Source organism: Semicossyphus pulcher, unplaced genomic scaffold, assembly GCF_022749685.1.
Source record: "Semicossyphus pulcher isolate SPU_LCO1_2020_fin unplaced genomic scaffold, fSemPul1.0.p SCAF_14, whole genome shotgun sequence".
Taxonomy (NCBI): domain Eukaryota; kingdom Metazoa; phylum Chordata; class Actinopteri; order Labriformes; family Labridae; genus Semicossyphus; species Semicossyphus pulcher.
In genome coordinates, this window is record NW_027211648.1 from 19,468,536 (window position 1) to 19,489,496 (window position 20,961).

A 20,961-nucleotide genomic window follows, 5' to 3' on the forward strand; every position below is an offset into this window, starting at 1 on the left:
TAAACGCGTTCAATTACATTCAACAAATGGTGTTTGGCTGGACGAGAGAGTAGTTAGAGCATTTGGTTTGGCTGCCTTGTGGAGACGGGTGCCTGGATGCACAAACCCAAGGAAAGCCTTATGGTGGGAGAGATCAGGAAGGCTTGAGGCAACAGAGAGTGGTGAGGACAGATGGTGGAGCAAAATATTGCACAGACCGGTTTGAAAGGTTAATGATACTCAGATAGGAGTCAAAAAAGTTTTTTTGTTTTTTTTTAAGTAGTCACGCTATTTAAAATGCTTTTTGAATTCAGTGCACACACTGTAAAGAATGTACCCTGTGGAGTAGCTTAGCATAAATTACACTTATCATTTTTCTCACACTGGTGCTCTGTGCCGGCCCTCATACATCCTCTGCCTGACACGACTCACTCAGCTCTGTCCCTTTAAGAAACCCCGCCCCACATGCCCGCTTTCTTCTGATTGGCAAGCTCTTCGAAGCCTGTGAAGAAACTGTGTGAAACCCGGCAGCCTGCAGACTGAGATGAGAAGCCTGGGGATTACTCCAACATACTTTTACCTACAGATTTGAAACTTCACTCACGTTTCGTACGGACATCCAGCATTGTAACATTACATACATATGTCTTTAAATGTGAAACAGCAAAATACCCCCTTTTTGCCCCACCTGTCATTGCCTCCCTCAGCTCCCGGTCACCCCATTCTCTCCTCTGTAACACACAGGCTGTCCCGTCCACAACGCACTATTAAAGCTAATAATAAGAACAACCTCATCCAGATCCAACCCAGTTATGCTCATAAAGGCTCTTGTCACAAGTTTATTTATAATTCCACCTCTGCCAACTCCATTCCATCCCTGTGGACTCAGCAACGCACCTCTGCTTCCTCATTACTACACCGCAATAAACAGCATGTGAATCCAGCCAACCTCCGTACCCTACCCAAATCCTCCCATCCCATAAATAGAAAACACAGTATGACACTTGCTCTGTTCAACACCCGGTCACTTAGCAACAAAAGCCTCATCCTCAATTAATTCATCACTGACAATAACCTGGATTTTCTCTGTCTCACTGAAACCTGGCATAAACCCCTGGACTACTTCACACTCAACCAAACAACCCCCAATGGTTACTCCTTCCTGGATAAAGCACGCCCGGACAGCCGCGGTGGCAGAATTGCTGCCCTCCACCGCCAACATTTCAAAACCAACCTCGCCACTATCCTTTCCCCATCCTCATTTGAACACCTGACCTTCAAACTCTCTGGCCCTAAACCCGTTGTCATTTCAATAGTATACCGCCCCCTTAAACATAATCCAGTCTTTCTTTCTGACCTCTCAGATTTTCTCTCTCAGCTCTGCTCCATCTCACCCTCCATCCTGCTGCCGGGTGATTTCAACCTCCACATTGACTCCAGCGACTGCAAATTAGCCTTAGAATTTCTGGACGTACTTAAATGCTTCAACCTCACCCAACATATCAACTTCCCCACCCATAACCATGGCCACATTCCTTGACCTGGTCTGCTCCACCGGTATTACCATCAACCATCAACCACCCTTCAGCTCTGACCTCACCATCTCGGACCACCTAGCCATCATCATGAACATTGACATCCCCATTCCAGAGCCCAAACACATCCGCACTATCACTTTCCGTAATATCCATCTAAAGTCCATCTGCCCTTCCTCCCTGCCATCCTGCCTCACTGGAAAACTTTCCACCCTCACCTCCCCCTTGAGCACCTCCCCCACTGGCCTGGTCAACCTCGACAATAACTCACTATCCTCCTGTCTTGACCAGCTTGCTCCCCTAAAAAACCAGAACAGTCTCATTCACTCACACTGCTCCCTGGTACATCCCTGAACTCTGTCTGATGAAATCCCGGAAACAACAACTAGAACGACTCTACAAGAAAACCGGCCTCACTGTACACACCCTAGCATACAAAGACTACATACAATACAAACACGCCCTCAACACTGCACGCTCCACCTACTACTCTTGCCTCATCCATCCCGCTAACCCCAAGACATTATTCTCCACAATCAACAAACTTTTCAAACCCATGGACAACTCCACCCACTCCTTTACAGCTGACAAATGCAACTCATTCACGTCATTTTACCAAACAAAAACTGATTCAATCTACAACCAACTCGCCACCTCAAGCTCCTCCCCCCCAATCCTGATCCTGACTCTGCCACTCCCCGTCTTACAGATCCCTCACTCCCCCAATTCTCCCTGATCTCCCTCTTTGAACTTTACAAATCACTGTCTGCCATGAAGACTTCCAGCTGCGACCTTGACCCCATCCCCACCACCTTAGTCAAAGCCTGCCTTCCTGCTCTCCTCCCCCTCATCCTCTCTGTAATCAACTCCTCCCTGTCTACCGGCTCTTTCACACCCCTCCTCAAAAAACCTGGCCTTGACCCTGACATCCCCAACAATAACGCGCCATCACCTCCCAACTCAAAACCTCCCTGGACTCCTATCATTTCTATGAACCATTTCAATCCGGCTTCAGAACCCATCACAGCACAGAGACTGCCCTTCTTAAAGTTACCAACGACCTCCTCCTCTTCTCCGACACCCACTCCCTTAATATCCTCATCCTTCTCGACTTTACTGCAGCCTTCGACACTATCAATCTCTCCATTCTTCTCACCCGCCTTGAATCCTCCCTCAGCATCAATGGAACTGCCCTCTCCTGTTTCAAGTCATACCTCTCCAACCGCCAACAGTTTATCAGCATCAACAAATCCACCTCTAAAACAGTCCCTCTCTCTCAAGGCATCCCCCAAGGCTCAGTGCTCGGTCCCCTCCTTTTCATCCTGTAAATGCTCCCCCTTGGTCACATCATACGCCGCCATGACCTCCACTTTCACTGTTATGCCGACGACACCCAGCTCTACATCTCCACCAAATCCATCACTGCTGCAACTCACTCCACCATCACAGACTGCCTTATGGACATCAAAACCTGGATGCAAGCAAACCTTCTCAAACTCAATAGCAACAAATCAGAAATCCTCATCATCGGTCCCAAATCACTCATCTCATCCTGCCCGACTTCACCCTTCTTTGTATTGATGGCTCCACTGTTCCTGCTTCCACCCACATCCGCAAACTTGGTGTCATTTTCGACCAATCTCTCACATTTGAACATCACGTCAACTACGTCACCAAAACTACCTTCTTCCATCTCAAAAACATTGCCCGTCTTCACCCTTCACTCACCTTCTCAGCTGCTGAAACACTCATTCATGCCTTCATCACCTCACGACTGGACTATTGCAATAGCATTGTTTATGGCACATCCTCCACAATCCTCAATAAACTCCAGTACATCCAAAACTCTGCCGTCCGTCTGCTCACCCACTGTCGCACCAGAGACCACATCACCCCTGTCCTACAACACCTCCACTGGCTTCCCATCAAATTTCGTACACAATTCAATATCCTACCAAACACCTACAAGGCCCTTCACAATCTTGCCCCCTCCTACCTCAATGACCTCCTTCTCCAATACACCCCCACCCGCAACCTAAGATCGACTGATGCCAACCTCCTCACCCCTCTCACCCGAACCAAATACCGGATCTGGGGGGACAGAGCCTTTTCCATTGCTGCCCCCTCCCTCTGGAACTCTCTCCCCCAACACCTCAGAACCTCTCCCTCTCTTCCTTCATTTAAAATCGCACTCAAAACCCACCTATTTAAATCTGCTTTTAACCAATGACCTGTTATTATTTAGTGCATTGTGTATGTTCTTAATGTATTTGCTATTGTTGCTTCCGTTATTTCTTTTACGTAAAGTGCCTTTGAGTACCTTTTAAAGCGCTTTATAAATAAAATGTATTATTATTATTATTATTTTTTTTTTTTTTCAGCTAATAGAGCATCCATCTGCCTCCTGCTCTAGTGCTGCTCTAAAATGTACTGTCTTTCGTTTTCATTAGACACTAGAGAATCAGTCACAACAAAGCAGGTAGTTGTTATGACTTCCTGCTTTGTGTTTGTTGTGATACTGGATAATCAAATCACAGCTTCCCTCTCCAGACTGCCAGCCGCTACCCCGTCGGCTACATCCTCCAACAGATAATGTCACTTCCTGTGAAAACAAACTGATTTTGTTACCAGACATGGTCACTGTTATCTGTCAGAGCAATGGCTAAAAAAATGACCTGTGGTAAATACTCTTGAGACAACAATGGAAGCTGACAGTCACAGAAAATGTTTCTTTCAGTATGAAGTGATAGTGTGAGCCATCACCGCCCTCTGAGGCAAACAGGAAGACAAATATTTGTATTGAGATTGGTTTTTCATTTTACTTCTTTTTGTACAGCGATGGAAGCGCACCCAATGATAAATGTGAATAGACAAGACAAATAAAAAGAGAGGAAGAATACAGAGAGGCATCTGCCTGCAGCGTGTTCAGACAAACAGGTGGAGCTCAGTGTGACTCTCCTTGTCAGGTGTGGGAGAGCTCCGGGCTGCCAAATGGGTGCCATCGATTCAGCATAGCCGCTGTGCTAATAATGAGCGCTGAAATGAATGGTGTCACTTTAGTGTAATTGCTGTAATGGGAAAAACGTGTTCGGAACATCGGGTACAACAACTAGAGAGGTAACAGGGGAGGGAAGAGAGAGAGGTAAATCCTCCATAAGTGTATAGGCCGCTTTTAATAGTATATTAATAAGGGACAAATAATGTGAGTGATCTGAAACTGAAGATTTGAATGTTGTTGCCTAACACTTTTCTTCTTCTCCTCCTGGAATGTCATTGTGGTGAAAACAGAACACCATGCATTCAGATATCTAAGATAAGCTACCTTAAATAGAATCCGTATCATCCCGTGCATGCGTGGGTTCCCTCCGGGTACTCCGGCTTCCTCCCACAGTCCAAAGGCATGCTCGTTAGGTTAATTGGTGACTCTAAAATTGCCCGTAGGTGTGAGTGTGAGCATGAAAGGTTGTTTGTTTCCTGTAATTGACATGCGATCAATCCAGGGTGTACCCCCGCCTCTCGCCCAATAACAGCTGGGATAGGCTCCAGCTCCCACATGACCCTGAACAGGATAAGCGGTATAGAGAATGGATGGATACATGGATCACTGCTGTTAACTTAATATACACATGCATGCACACAGTCCGAGCAAATTTATCCAGCAATCCCATGTCAGTGTGGGAGAAAAAGCATATTAACAAAATAAAAGCCTCAAGACTTTTAAAACTTGAAAGCAAAGATTCCAACTTCTTCACTTGAACAGAAACCATTTCTGACACCCACAATCCTTTTAGTTGACACTTTACACAGACAAACTGTAAAACAAAGTCTGCAGCCAGTTCCAACACAAACTCTGACACTTGAGACCACTAGAGCGTAGCAGACAGCTCGCTATTTCTCACTATCACCTTCAGACACACAATCACAGATACTCGCGCGCACACACAAGTACAAATATTGCCTGACTGTGTTTGGACAACCAAGCTGGTCAAGCACTCTCAGATTTAAGATGAGATTTCCCTCTCTCTGTCACCTTGGAATTTGAACCTCTATTCCATGGAGGCAACTAGTTAACATGCATGATGCAGGCTGCAGCTTACCCTGCAATTTGCTTTGTAAAAAAAAGCAAATGCACGATTGCTGCTCTCTTTTATTCCAAGTGAACTGTTGTAGCATCAATATTGTAAGGTGCATTGTGTAAGATTTGTATTAATTTTTTAATCATTTTATATTGCCAATGTGTGAAGAGATAGTAGAAGAATTGAAAAATTGAGACCCAACTTCCTCCATTGCCTCTAAAGCATTTGGGCCGGTTTACCCTCAAAAGGAAGAGGATGTGACATATATGCACACTCCCGAGTACTTCGCCTCGCTGCCTAGAGCTCATTCTCCGCCCCTGCAGTCAACAGTATACAACACCAGACAACGCAAGCTGAGAAATGGAGACGGACAATGCCAACAAATGACCGGCGCCCACAACAACATCCAACACAAAGTACACACAAGACCACCGTCTGACCAAACAGGAATGTGACTGACGTCAGGGGGGAAGCTAGAGTCAACATCAGCAGGGCATGCGAATCATGGAGAGATCTTCGATTGCTTTTGGGGATCAGAACAGACCCAGAACTTGCTTTCTTGCTATTGGACAGGTAAGCTGACATCGCTGCAAAGCATGTGAAATATATATCGTTGTGATATTGTGCTTTTAGCTGGCTAAATGTTCGCTAATGCTTGTGATGATTTGCTGGTTCGCCAGCGTAATTAGCCGTTCGGTTACAGACCACAATGCCAGGGTCATGCAGTGTATTTACGGTAGAGCCAGTTGGCTAACCTTAGCATGCTTGCTAACGTTATGACTACCAAAATACTATCTCAGAATCGGATGTGGGCACATACAAGGAATTTGACTCCGGGTTTTCTTTGCCCTCGATGTACAGACGCGCATACTAAACAGACATACTAAACTTTAAAACAAGGACAGGTTAGACAAGGTAACACAGACACTTAGACACTGAAGTCTATCTGTGTGTGTATGTCAGTTATCTAGCTTGACAAATAACTTGGCCAGCTAACATGACAAACGGTGTTGATTTTGGCCAACAGTGAATTACGTAGCAGAACAAAGCAAATGTGTATAACTACCGATTGTTTTCTATTAGCCGATATTGTTGCTTTATCTGTCTAGGCTAAGGTAAGCCAGCTGGCTGAAAGCTGGCAACAAGCTACCGTTAGCAAACAAGCAAACGTTAGCTTGTTTGGTATCGTAGACGATTTGCCTAGCTAACATAGCAAAACACCGTCAAGTGGATAACATCAGCATGTGCAAGAAGGTTGACTGCAGCTCACAGTCTGCTGGACTGGTAAAATCAAAGACAAAGAAACTGTTGCTCCTGCAAAACTCGAGCTAAAGTCCCAAGGGGATCCTAGTCGTTTTAAAGGCTGCCTGTAAATTGAAAGAAAATTGAACCAAAGAAGGTCAAAAACGTACCTACATTCTATTTGCAACAACAGCAAGCAGCAAGGTTTCATGCAGCAATGTAGACATCACCTGCAAGCTGCCATGTCAGACTGCAAAAAACATATATTGTGATTGAAAATCCAGTATTGATCTTGTAAACAGTTGACCAAGCTCTCTCAACACAGGGTCCATTAAGAAGCTTTTCTGGAGCTTGCGATTTCATCACAGGATCTTCCCTAAGAGACAAAGACTGTGCTTTTAGGCTGAGGTGAGTCTGAAAACTTGTCCTTGATTTGTTTTGGCAGATTATGTAATCTCTTCAAAAGCACATCAGGAGCTACTTAATGGGTCCTGTGGTTGAATTAACATTATTAGTTTAAGAAATGAGGACACTTCATGCCATGAAAAAGGGTTCCAATTTCTTATTCCAATCAAGTTATAGTCAGATCAGAAAACCCAACTGGTTACTCCCTAACGACATGAAACAATAAAAAAAAACAAGAGCAATGACAAAATATATTGAATTTTTATGTCTAAAGATGTCCTACTTTTTTTCTCTCAAACTAAATACAGAACAAAACAGTATTTTGGTGAACAAGGGACTGAATGTGATTCTGAAAGAGTTAATGTTCTGCTGTGGAGAGAACAGGGAGCTCTGGTAATGCAAGGTGAACGAGACAACAGAGGGAGCAGATCTGTTCAAACAGACAGAGTTTATAAAGATAACTGGATTTACAGAGGAGAGTCAGTCTTTTGTATTACTGCAGAACAGAGTGAGAGGGACACTGTGTGTGTTAACAAATAAACTGTCTCTTCCACTTACTGTAATCTGGGAAACTGAACACAACAAAGACAGGGACATTTGTAGCCTCAAAATGATTAGTAGACAAACGAATTAAAATTGCATGACAAATATTTGTCTTTAATTTTACCACCAAACACCTTTAGTGTTTGTTCATTTAAACAAACACAAATTTCCATCAAGCGACCAAAGAAATTTCCACGAAAGGAACCCAGTCTGAGCTACTATTTAAAGAGATGCCCTACTCCAGATGGTAAACTTGTACACAGCTACACCAATCCACCATAACATTATGACCACCTGCCTAACATTGTGTAGGTCCCCGTTTTGCCACCAAAAGAGCCCTGACCCGTCGAGGCATGGACTCCACTAGACCTCTGCAGGTGTGCGGTGGTTGCTGGCACCAAGACGTTAGCAGCAGATCCTTTAAGTCCTGTTGCAAGGCGGGGCCTCCATGGATCGGACTTGTCCAGCACATCCCACAGATGCTCAATTGGATTGAAACCTGGGTAATTTGGAGGCCAAGTCAACACCTTGAACTCGTTGGCGTGTTCCTCAAACCATTCCTGATCCATTTTTGCAGTGTGGCAGGGCTCATTATCCAGTTGAAAGAGGCCACTGCTATTAGGGAATACAGTTTCCATGAAGGGGTGTACTTGGTCTGAAACAATGTTTAGGTAGGTGGTACGTGTCAAAAAAACATCCACATGGACCCAAGGTTTCCCAGCAGAGCATTGCCCAAAGCATCACACTGCCTCCGCCGGCTTGCCTTCTTCCCGTATTGCATCCTGGTGCCATGTCTTCCCCAGTTAAGCGACGCACATGCATTGGGCCATCCACATGTTGTAAAAGAAAACATGACTCATCAGACCAGGCCACCTTCTTCCTTTGCTCTGTGGTCCAGTTCTGATGCTCAAGTGCCCATTGTAGGCGCTTTCAGCAATGGACAGGGGTCAGCATGGGCACCCTGACCGGTCTGCGGCCACGCTGCCCCATACGCAACAAACTGTGATGCACTGTGTGTTCTGACACCTTTCTATCAGAACCAGCATTAACTTTTTAAGCAGTTTGAGCTTCAGTAGCTCTTAGGTTGGATCTGACCACATGGGCCAGCCTTCGCTCCCCCCACGCAATAATGAGCCTTGGCCGCCCTGTCGCAGGTTCAACGGTTTTCCTTCCATGGACCACTTTTGGTCGGTACTGACCACTGCACCCACAAGCACTGCAGTTTTGGAGATGCTCTGACGCAGTCGTCTAGCCGCCACAAAACAGAGCTTGTCAAAGTCTCTCAAATCCTTGCGCTTGCACAACCATTTACTTCGAGGACAAAGGGTTCACATGCTGCCTAACATATCCCACCCACTGCCAGATGCCATTGTAGCAAGATAATCAATTGTATTCACTTCACCTGTCAGTGGTCATAATGTTATGGCTGATTAGTGTATATTGTTCAGTGCTGCAAGTCCCAGCCCTGAGCTCCCTGTATTGTCAGAAAGTTCTACCCCCTGCTGGGACCTTTTGGTGAGTAATGTAAAGCCCCCATGGCCTTTATTCAGACTCTGAAAACGCACTGAATACCTCCTAAAGTCCTTAGGCTTTGAGATTAGTTCCTGAGGTGGAAACGTAGCATAAGTGCAACACCTGTATCCATGTGCTGATGAGGTGAGAGTAGGCAGTCACCAAGAATTAAAGGGAATTTAAAGGTCTGTCAACGCAGCACCAAAAATCAGGACCACCTCCCATTTCTTTCACTTCCTGCCACAGTCATTCATCCATTAATGAGCAGCGTGGAGGAGAGTGACTCAGCGTTAAATCAAAGCTTCCTCCCAGCCTGCTCATTATGTCAGGGACGAGCTGAGACAGACCGTCCACAGAGAGCAGCTGTCCTCCAGTCAGACACTGTGTAGTTCAATGACAGAAACCTCTACGGAGAGTTGAAGCACATGGCTCACAGATACGGTGATGAGCAGGTAAGTGTGAAGCACACTCACAAACACACACCTAGTGTGTACAACACTTTTAGACGACTGTACAAACGGGATTTTCTCTCAGATTTATATTCAGCAGTGCAAATAGTAAAATGTGCTTTAACCTGACCTAGAACATTTCAAACTGCCCTACTCTTGCTGCTTAATCAGACCTATATCTACATTACATCTACTTAGGCTAAACTGGTCCAGATGGCTTGATGGGAAGTATAATCTGAATGCCATTTACTGCTCAGTTGTCGAGCCATCATTTCCTTTTTAGTTCCAGTCATTTTACAACTTTTCAACTACACATCACCAGATTACATCATCAGCTTGCAAACAATCAGCCACCAACATGTTAAGCTAACTAGCTCATTGCTATCACTAACAGCATGTGACCAAGGCCACCAATTCTACTTATATTATGTTAAAGACGTTTGTAATCTTTTGAGCTGAATCAAATTCCCAGTACAAACACTTAACTAACATATTCTTATTAAAATCATTAAGTCCTAAAGTTGTAAAATTCATGAACAGCCAAATCCTTAGTTATTTTCCTTGGTGTAATGGCCATGTTATGATCCCAACATGTTTAGTAGCTTAATTTGTAGATCCAAATGGTCTCTAACTGGTTATGTTTTCTTTGTAACATTATCAAAGATGGGATGTGGTCAATGCCAAAGACTTTAAAGTGGATGGTTACTGTTATCAAAGCCAAGATAGTGAGTAACCATATGGTAGTTTACATTCCTGTGCGAATAGCGTATTTGTGTTTGTCCGGCAAATGTGTCTTTTTGTTCCTGTAATGTAAACAACTCAGCCACTGGGACATTTTAGATGATAGATAACGAATGAGGTTTGAAGTTGATAAAATGATTGATCGTCACTCCTTCTGAGTTGTAAAATCCATAGCTGTATTTGTCTGAATTATATTTGCGTAGTGATTACAATGGTTACTCTTGTGGGACTCCTTTTGAGCCCAGCTCTGTTTGTGTAGTGTTTGATGAAGATGGCTGAATTCCAGTTTATCTGGTTGAGTAGGGAATCTCCTAAAACTGATGGTTGCGTGAAGATCTGACCATCACTCTTAATTATACCCCAATTCCTCTTTGTCCGTTTAGTGTTTTCTACTTCTGGACTAAATGTTGTTTCTTTGTCTGCCCAGATGTTTGGCTCTATTCAATGCTTTCCTTAGGGTAACTTTCTGAAACCCAATTCTTAAAGGTGTGACATAGTTTCCTTCGATGTGGCTTAAAACTGCTATTCCTGGTCACAAATTGTAACTTATATAAGACACATTGCCTCTTAGCCACTTGTGATATATGGCCTTAGTATTAGCATCATGTTTCTGTATCTTGGTTTCCTAGATATGTATGCAAAGTCCCTTTATGGTCTTTAAATACCGTAACAACCAAAAGACTGCAGGCTCTTCAAAGACTAAGACCAGAACCAACAGACATCGATGAGTTAGCAACATTCTGACAACATTCTAGCTAACATGTTAAGCTAACTAGCCTTATGCCATATGGAACACTTGGCTTTACCTCACAACAAATCAGCAACAAGTATGCTATTTACCAACACAAGCTAACAAACTTTTAACCTAACTAGCATTTTGCTAGCTATGGCAGCACATGGCCTCAGATCCAACCCTTACATTTACACCTGAGAGCATCAGAGCAGCACATACCTTTGTGATCTGCAACTACTGCATTCCCATATGTGTACAAATCCACACAAATAAATGACATCCTGTCATCGTTCTGTTGCTGCTTACTTAAAGTCAGTATTCTCTAAATGTCCGCAGGCGCTGTATCATGAATTTTAAGCTAAGCTGCACCTTGACCAGCATTTGTAAGGTTAGAGATCTGTGACACAACATGGGAGCTATTGAAATGTATTGCTGACTTTCCCTCTCATTCATTATGCTTCTGTGTCATATTTGTTTACAATCAATTTGTTGCCGCAGCAGTCCGATTGCACGGAGACAGCGGCCTGGGGGAAGAGGCCATGTTTCAGAGCTACACCCTCTTGTAACAGTTCAGTGCGTTCGCTTTGGTGGTGCTGGAGGGAGTGAAGAGGAGGAGGTGGGGAGGGGGGTGTCGAGGGTACAGAATAACAGAAGAAAGTAGGGGAGGCTGAGGAGGAGAGATACTGCAGGATTCATTATCAACTACAGCAGTCGAGGGTTTAGCAGACATGGGGGGAGCTCCTGAGGGCCTCCAGCACACACACACACACACACACACACACACACACACACACACACATACACTCTTCACTGAAACTTCACTCTCTCAGCTCCCCCTTATTCTCTCATCCTTCTGTTTTGCTTCTCACCATCATCTTGCAGATTCACTCATCTTTTTTTTTTTTGCTTATCAAGTCCATGCATAATATTTATGCTTTCCTCTCAAAAACAGTCCCTCTCTTCCTCTGTGGGTGACTTCTTCTTTGGTGAGTGCGTATGAAGAGCGTAAGGAGTTGGCATCAAGGCCTCTGAGAGCTATCAGAAAGAAACAGGCTCGCCCTGGTCGTCCTGCTTTGTTACAGATTGATATCAAGAGTGCAGAAGGATACTTTGTGCATGTGTGCAATAAAGGACTGTGTTCGTGTGTGTGTGTGTGTGTGTGTGTGTGTGTGTGTATAAAAAATATGTGTCAGTGTGATGTGTGTGTCTGCATGCATTTTCATAAAGCAGGCTGGACACACTCTGAGAAAATGACAGCTCGCCCGTTAAAGTGACAGCTCGCCCGTTAATTACTCAAGTTAATAGAGCAGCTGCTGATTCACTCCCGTGTCAGTGAGACTCACAGCAGGACGCAGAGGCTCGGGCAGGACACGTGAAGCATTAAGATGGACGTGCTGCGACTCTGGACAGAGGCTAAACAAGGTAAAGAGGAGAGCCATTAGACTGATGTAGATTTGAGACTTGAGCTGTCTCTGGATGAGGACACACACAAACATTTCAGACAATAGACACTGAGGGTTAAGGTTAAAAATATTTTGTTATTATTTTCATCTTTACTAAACTTTTCTTGCCTTCAATCTAACGTCTCCTACGTATTCCCCAAGTCCTCCTGCCCAACTTGTTTCTATGGCAACATGTCCTCAGACAGACCCTTCCAATTTAAGTTGAAACAGATTACACAGCAGGAGGGAAATTTAGCTAATTAAAGGCAACACTTTGGTGAGAGTATCCCATCAAACATGGTACTAGCATTCAAAATACATACAAAGCTATTGGTTCTTTATGTAATTGCTGACAATCTGACATAGAACTAGTATATTTGGCACATGTTGCCTATTATTTATTTTGGACCATAATGTCCTCACTCTGACATGATGTGTACACATGTTTTGTACCACTTTGGTGGTTGGTCTGCCAGAGAGTGTTTTTCCGGTCTCTGCAAGTGTTGCGAGTAAACAGTAATCTACTATGGCTGAACAAACAAAGAAAAGATCGATGACTACAGATACAACTTCAAAAATAAGTAAAAATCCAAAGGAACAAATTCAACCCCCAGATGAAGGCAAACAAGGAAAGCGACAGTCAGGAGGAAAATCAAGAGTTACAGCCGGAGCTGACCGTGGACGTCACACATGCAACACTGTCTGGATATCTGAGAAGTGTGCTCCCGCAATTACCGTTTATTACCATAGGAGCCGCCAAAGATAACGAAGCTGAAATCTTCAGGAGGTGCACTCTAAAGGTATAATAAGTAAAATTTTCCTAGAAAAATAAAATAAAGAATTTTACAAATGTAATATAATATAAATCACCACTTTTGGGCACACATACATACATGTGTGTTGGTGAGTGTGTGTGCAGACCCTTGTGAGACCCTTCCCTCTGCATCTTTTCTGTTTTTTTGCTTTGCACGGGACGTTTTCAGGAGGGGCACTGTTGTGGTCCCCTGAGCCAATCACAGCGTATAGGTGAGTGTGGGAGTGGTTCAAATTAGCAACTGGGCCCCATTCAGACCGGTGGACATGGCGAAAGAGCGATGCAGAGTTGGCCTTCTTTCTGTTGGAAAGGTAGGTGCCTCAAACCGGGTAGGACAAGCTAACCAGCGGTTAGCATGCTAGCGCAAAGGTAACCGGTGTTTAGCATGCTAGCGCAATGGTAACCAGTGGTTAGCATGCTAGTGCAATGGTAACCAGTGGTTAGCATGCTAGCGCAAAGGTAACAGTGATGCTGTTGGTGTTAGCTCTGTGGGGCGAGCGTGTTCTCGTATGAGAGAGTGACGAGAAACCCAGGAGGAGGGACCAAGTTTGAATGTGTTGTTGACAAAATGCAAGGAAACATCCTACTTAATATACCTTTAGATAAGACATTTTTGCAGTTTTGTCATGCCTGAATTAATCCCTTAGAATAAACTCTGAACTATGCAGCAGATCGTGGTACAGCACAATCACATGCATCAAGTTGCATAATGAAAAGTATTTAAACTTCCTGTTTTTCACACAAAAAACAGAAGCAAACCTCATGCACAAAAATGTGACTTTGCATGCTCCTACATTTACAAATCCTGCATGCAATATGAATATGTTCTACTACTTCTAATAATTCTAATGGTGGAAAATACAAGCAAAACAATAACAGTAGGCAATGTAACATGCGCAGGGGGTACAACACATGGGGATTGTAAATGGAGGCAATGGATAATGTCTGTGTGTATTACTGTGCTTGTGTGTGTGTGGTGGGCTGCAAGACTTGAGGAAGACAAAATCAATAAGGATATAAGGCCGTGCATGCAAAACAGAAGTGTCCAAATACTGCAAAGGATGATAGAAAGCTTTCCCAGAATGCAATAGTCAGCATGACTCTTTCCAGCACCTTTGCAATCATGGTGTAATTGAGGCAAAAGCAATGTGAGGCGCTGAAAATCTACAATTTAAATCTGCTTGCTCTTTGTAACTTAACTACCCTTCTGCTCGTTCCATGGATGTGAACATCGCAAAGTACTCAGTGTCATTACGTACACATCTTCAAAGAGATTTTTAGGTTCCAGTGGATTACATAAGTGGAAATTAGCAGTTACAGTTTTCCAAAAGGCTAGAGCAGGAGAGTGGCTCTGAGCGGGGGATAGGGAGAAACGTTAAAAGGATGCAAGATATCCAGCAGTGACATGGAAAATGGTAAAAGAATGGTGAAACATTCAGACGTTAGTTACTATCTATAAATAGTAGTACTTGTGAACATTAGGAGAAGGGGGACACAAGAGAGAGGGTGTGAGCTCCCTCCAGTTTCAATGCACAAGATTTAGCCTCTGAGAAAGAGAAGCAGGGAGCAGGAAGGGGAAGTGTTTTTGGATTTATGAGAGCTGGGAAACTGTCCAGGAGAGGGCGCTCCTCGCTCGATGGAGTACAGTAGAGCAGAGCACATGCACACAGACATGGACACACACACATTCACACATGCAGCGCAGAGCCATAATCATATTCACCAGCCGGAGATACCAATCTTTTCACGGCCATTACTCCCAAAGTCTCCTCTAATCTTACTTGCTCTTCATCATTTTCCAGATATTCCTCTCCTCTTACTGAAACCACTCCTCTCTTTCCTGAAGCCTTACACTAAATGTTTCAACTCATGTCTCTCATTCTGCAGATGCAGGTCTGACTCACCACTACTGTACTCACAACTGAGAACGCCCTCCAGTGCTGGTGTTAATTTAGACTGTAATCTGTTGGCATTTGCAAATAGATCAGCCTTACATCACTACATGAGTACAGAGAAGCAATGCTTATTAAACGGACACAATGCAGTCTTTGCATCTACTGACACCTCAAAAGTGTTGCCATGGAGACAGGATGCCAAGGTACTGCGGGCACTGAGGTTGCCGGTGTGCGTTGCTGAAGTTGCTCAGAAAAAGCTCTGACATTTCAGATGGAACTTGTGGCTGAATGATGATCTATAAACTTGGCGAAGCACTTTGACAAAATCAGGGGTTTGCTGATGCCCGTCAGCTGAGTATTCAAGAGAAGTGGCGTGTACTGTGTCTTTCTGACAGCCCCATCCATCAGAATATAGATACCTTCAGGACAGAGGTATCTTTTTGTTTGCTAAAATACCCTTGAAAGTTCCTTTGCTCCACCTTTACATATTCATAAGGTTATTATAAGGTTATTTTAATAAGTGTCCACTCTGTCAGAACACCTTGTTCTTAGACCAGCCAAGCAGTGCACCCTTGGGTCCTCCATATTCATGCATTGATTGCCACACACCCCAACTAAACACACAGCAACTCATCCTGCAGGGAAAGTTAAGTCTTATGAAAGATTCTATAAAACTTGAGCTTAAATCTGTAATTCTTTTCATGCACTTTTCTGAGAGTTATTAAACTTCACAAAGAGGATTGTTCCACAACACCAAGCCCAAACAGAGTGGATTGGATTAATTAAAATGTGGCCCAGAACTTTTATGCTCAAAATAACAGTTAAACTACTAAATTACAAGTTTGTGTAGCTCCTTATCTGCCTAAGCGCAGATGATCTTGTCTATATGGCCCATTAAACATTAATTTCACGCTGTGAGATGTCTCACTTCCTAGATCCAACGCCTTAAACTCATAACAAGTTTCCAAGTGCCTCTTAATTGCCAAGGTTGCTGCGGCCTTGCTTTACTCTTCTGCATTTAGGTCACACCTGGAAGGGTGTGCAGTTACCATTCTTGTCATGTGTCTGAGAAACACAACATTTTAAAGTAGATAGCACTTTTGCACTCTTTGCAGAACAAAGTGCACAACAAGGGACAGGAGGTCACTGCAGAAAGTTGAAAGAAGAAATGGCCCCGAGTCTGAAAAACGCTACGCGTCGGGCCAGCATTAGTGAGGTTTTGTTAGTGGGATGGATGGTGTGGGAGCCCATGGGCATGCAGTCTCATTGCAGTCGAGAGGTTAGAGAGTCGCCAGGAGTGAACGCAGACAGAGAGGTAAAAGAAGTCATTACTGTGAGGACTGCGGCCAGGTACCTGAGTATATCTCCCTGCTCTTCAATTTCATCAGCAACCTCTTCACACCTGCAACGATGTGAAGAAGCCTGTCATCATCACAAGTTCGCAACAACTGCCCCCAACTTTTTCCCTCCCTCTGACATGTATGTAGAGAAAAAAAGGTCACACTTAAATGGTCTTAAATCCTTTTGAAATGCGTTGACATTGAGTAACAGCAAAAAAAAAGAGTAAAAACTGGGATCCCTATGTGAAAAATCAGCAGTAAGGAAGAGTGTATATAGCCAGCAGATGATGTATGAGCTCACAGATGTTAATAGCACACTTGAAAAACAGGTAGACAGACAAATATGACCCACCCACTGAGCACCCATTCCCCAGCGTCATCACCCATTCATTACTCCCACTGACTGGCTCTCTCTACCGTCGCTGCTCTGTGTGTGCCCGCTGTGTTTAGTGGAGAGGGGACATCTGTTTGCTTCTTACCTGCGTTCCTGTCTGGTAAGATACAGCAATGCTTCTGCAGTATGCCTGGCAACACCTTCAAAGAAAGCATAGTAGAACAGAAAGAAAGAGAGAGCGAGAGAGAGAGAGAGAGAGAGAGAGAGAGAGGAGAGGCTTTAATATCACCGCAGATAAACAAGGTGGAGCTGAGAGGAAAAAGCACTGAGCCATGCTGTGACCCACGATTACGGAGTGGCAGCAGACACTCATTTCTCACACCATTTGCATCAAAAGGAGCTGCTCCCATATTTATCTGAGACCTTTCCTCCTCACAGTTATCTGAGCGGCAGAGCACTAAATGATAGTCCCAGTGTGCAGACGTTCATTTAGAACTGTGTGTCTGTGATTCAATCTAGAAACAGTCGAAGGTGGGTTAAATGGTGCGTGAAGGGAATGATATGATGCGCTAACATTCCAAAGGGACTCCATTCACCATATTCACACAGCGGCCATTTTTCTCTGATTGATGCACAGGGTGTCGAGCTCACAAACTGCTATAATGAGTAAAACTGTGTTCCAAGTGTTTAGTCATATGAATGTACAGTATTTGACAGTTGTCCTAATTTTTTCCCGATTTAATAAGCAACCAAAAACTTTGCTAATATAGCTAATATTAAGTAGCTAGGAAATGATGCGTTTCCTAGTTGTAACACAGTAAGGAATCTGACAGTCTCTATAATTTCCTTCCAATTCAATGAGCACCTGAACAGACAAATGAATGTGAAAATCCAGAGGGACATTGGGCCATATTTCAAAGTAAAATATCATGTTTGATAACCTAGCTAGCTACCGAAAGACAAAGCTAACATTAGCATTCAACAAGTTCGTAGCTAACTTTTAGAAGCTAGGAAATGATGCGTTTCCCAGTTGTCACTCATGTCAATGTACGAAATCTGAAATTCGTTATAATTTCCTTCTGATTTAATCAACTGAGAAGGCAATTCAATGTGAAAATCTGGAGGGAAGTTGGGCCATATGTCAAATTAAAATAACATATTTGATAAGAAATAGCAAACATTGGCATTCGACCAGTTCCTAGCTAACATTGAGTAGCTAGGAGCTATATTTTAAAAGTAAAATAACATATTTGATAATCTGCTAGCTACTGACAAAGCTAACACAGCTAGCTAGCCTTCAAAGCTAACATTAAGAAGCTAGGAAATTACCATAACACCACCAAACAGTAATATAAGCTTTCAGCCACTTCCTAGCCCACAGTAATATTAACTTGTGGCTGAATGCTAAGGTTAGCTGTTGTCTGACCAAAGCTAAAAGGTTTTTAACTATGTTGTTGTAACTTCAAAATGGCCAGTTTTTTCTCTGAATTTTTTTACGACCGTCCTACTGGAAGACAACAGTACAACATTACAACAGAATTTGAGCTACCGACCCTGAGTCTGACATCAGGAGAAAATGGCTGCTGTGTGAATATGGTCAATTGGAGCAGCAAAGAGATATAATATAGCTATATAACTGAGTCAGGGGAAAGGTTGGCAAAGTTCGGAGTCAATCTGGTGTGGTCACGTCAACGGGCCAATTTTAGAAGCTCTCTCTGTTCCATCAGCAGCTCGGCCATGCCAGGAAGTTGTAGCAGCAAATACAACAGCCAATTATTGCACTACTCACAAGCCTGGGGTGGCCGTACTGATCAATAATGCATGCTTACAAGCTAGTCTGTGAAGAGTTCTTTGAAAATGTAATCAATCCAAAGTTGTTGCTTAGCTGCTTTAATCTTGATTTCACCTGAAAGTGAAAATAAGACAGGTGGCTATGAAAAGTATCCTGTTTTATATGCTGAATTTCCACTAGAAAGAAGCCCTGGGAATCAAAGCGCCGGAGATGTGGAGGTGGCTCAGCAAGTGTTATCAATGCTTCTTTGTCCTTGTGTCAGAATGACAGCCTCATTGTTGTCTTTAATGACTTTTGTAATAAAGACAGACTTCCTCTTCTTTCTCTCAGCTCCCTTTTTCTTCATGATATTGTTAACATTCCTTTACATTTGCACTCATCTCTCTCTGGGTTTTACTTTTCTCTGCGACCGAACAAGACTGATCAGATAAGTGTCCCTTTTAATTAAATAGAGAAGCGTACATAAAGGTACCTCTTGGAGAGAAGCCCAGGAATAAAACATAGAAAAGGACTGTAATGGGTCGTCCCTGAGGGACATTCAATGTGATATAAACTCACTACATCATGCATACAGGAGGAGGGCTTTTCAGTCTCATTTTCTACTCTACCAGCATAATACCAAGAGGAAACCCTGCCATAAAATGAAACCTGCATTTGCAATGCATTTTCCCTTAGAATTTAGTCATCTATGTACTTCAGGTGGTATCCATGCTAGGTGTGAATGATTGCTTAGAGTCATTGCAAGAATCTGTTCAGGTTCCTGTCTTTAATCTCTCATAGTTTTTTTGAATTTTCACCAAACTGTCGCTAAACTGTCTTAACTGGACAAACTTGCCGTGATCACATAATTTAGCTTGATGATTACCATCTTTTTATACCCCCAAATCACCATATAAAGTTTTGCTCCATGAGTGGGCAACATTTATTTACAAGACCTCAGACTTCAAACAAGGACAAAAATATGACTCATCAGATCAGCTCTGTATTGTGACACAGACACAGAGAGTATGGTTTGACTTAATATTACATGTCTTTGAAAAGCAAAGCAGTCCTTGACTTATATGGGAGGTTGTCAAGGGGACCTGACAATCATAGAAGTATAATGTTGCGTTCACATGTGTCTTCCATGACTTGGAACTTTTGTACTCACTGTCACGTTTGGTATAAACACAAAAAAGGGAGAGGACCCAGATGCAGACAATAACAAGGTTTAATAAACAAAAGGTCAAATCCAAAAGGCTTACTGTGAATGCAGGCAACAAATGATCCAAAGGAAAAAATATATAACAGCAACAGGTGAAAAACACGGGGGAGTCACGAGGAACGCAGGAGCTGGGCAGACTAATGTTGACGTAAGGTTTCACAAGGGATCGACATAGGACGAACTGGCACAAAGACAGGGGAAGACAAAGACGAAATACATTGGGGAGGTGAGGGTGATCAGGCACAGGTGAGACAATCAAGGAGCAGGTGAAAACGATAATCAAACAAGCGGGAAAAAACACACAAAGGCAAAGTGAAACAGGAAACGATATCTGAACATGAATATAAACTAAATGCAAACTAAACAAAAACTCATGACACTCCCTTGATTAAGAAAATATGACTTATAATTATAAAGATTTAAACAAAAAGACTGTTTTATCTCTTTGTTATTGCAGTGACATCATATGACAATATTTTTGGTGAACAGAAGCACATCCTTGAGTCTCAACATTTCACCTGTTTTCCTTGATAGTACTCTGCACAACTTCTATTCCATGACATGTAACAACATGCTGTCCAGTAAACACTGATGAAGCATGTTATCCAGCAGATAAAAATAGACTCTCTGCAGAGATGAGAGATACAGTGATTGGTTTGTAATGCCTCCAACAGCTGCATGATGTACATTCATAGCTGAAGCTGGCTAGCAAAGACTTGCACTGGAGGAGTGCAGAAACCGCACCGTCAGTGCAGCGTTCGGTGTTTCAGACACAGAGTCGTCACTTGCCTGCATTTACGCTCTAACAGGATTGGAGTCTGGAAGCAAGGCATCTAATTTCACATGAGAAAATGTGTTAGGCATCCGCTTGTTTGTCTTTTTAAGCTTATCTTGGGATGAGCACAAGAGAGGATTTTTCTCTGCA

At 43.3% G+C, this 20,961-nt stretch overlaps 1 protein-coding gene across 1 annotated transcript in view; it reads right to left on the reverse strand.

The window, feature by feature from the left end:
- dlgap2a (discs, large (Drosophila) homolog-associated protein 2a) overlaps positions 1–17,255 on the reverse strand; it is a 189,603-nt gene extending 172,348 nt beyond the window's left edge. Inside the window, exon 1 of the mRNA XM_069661762.1 lies at positions 17,186–17,255. Coding sequence (XP_069517863.1) covers positions 17,186–17,255 — 70 coding nt within the window. The remainder of the gene's footprint in view (positions 1–17,185) is intronic.
- Positions 17,256–20,961: the final 3,706 nt, after the last annotated feature.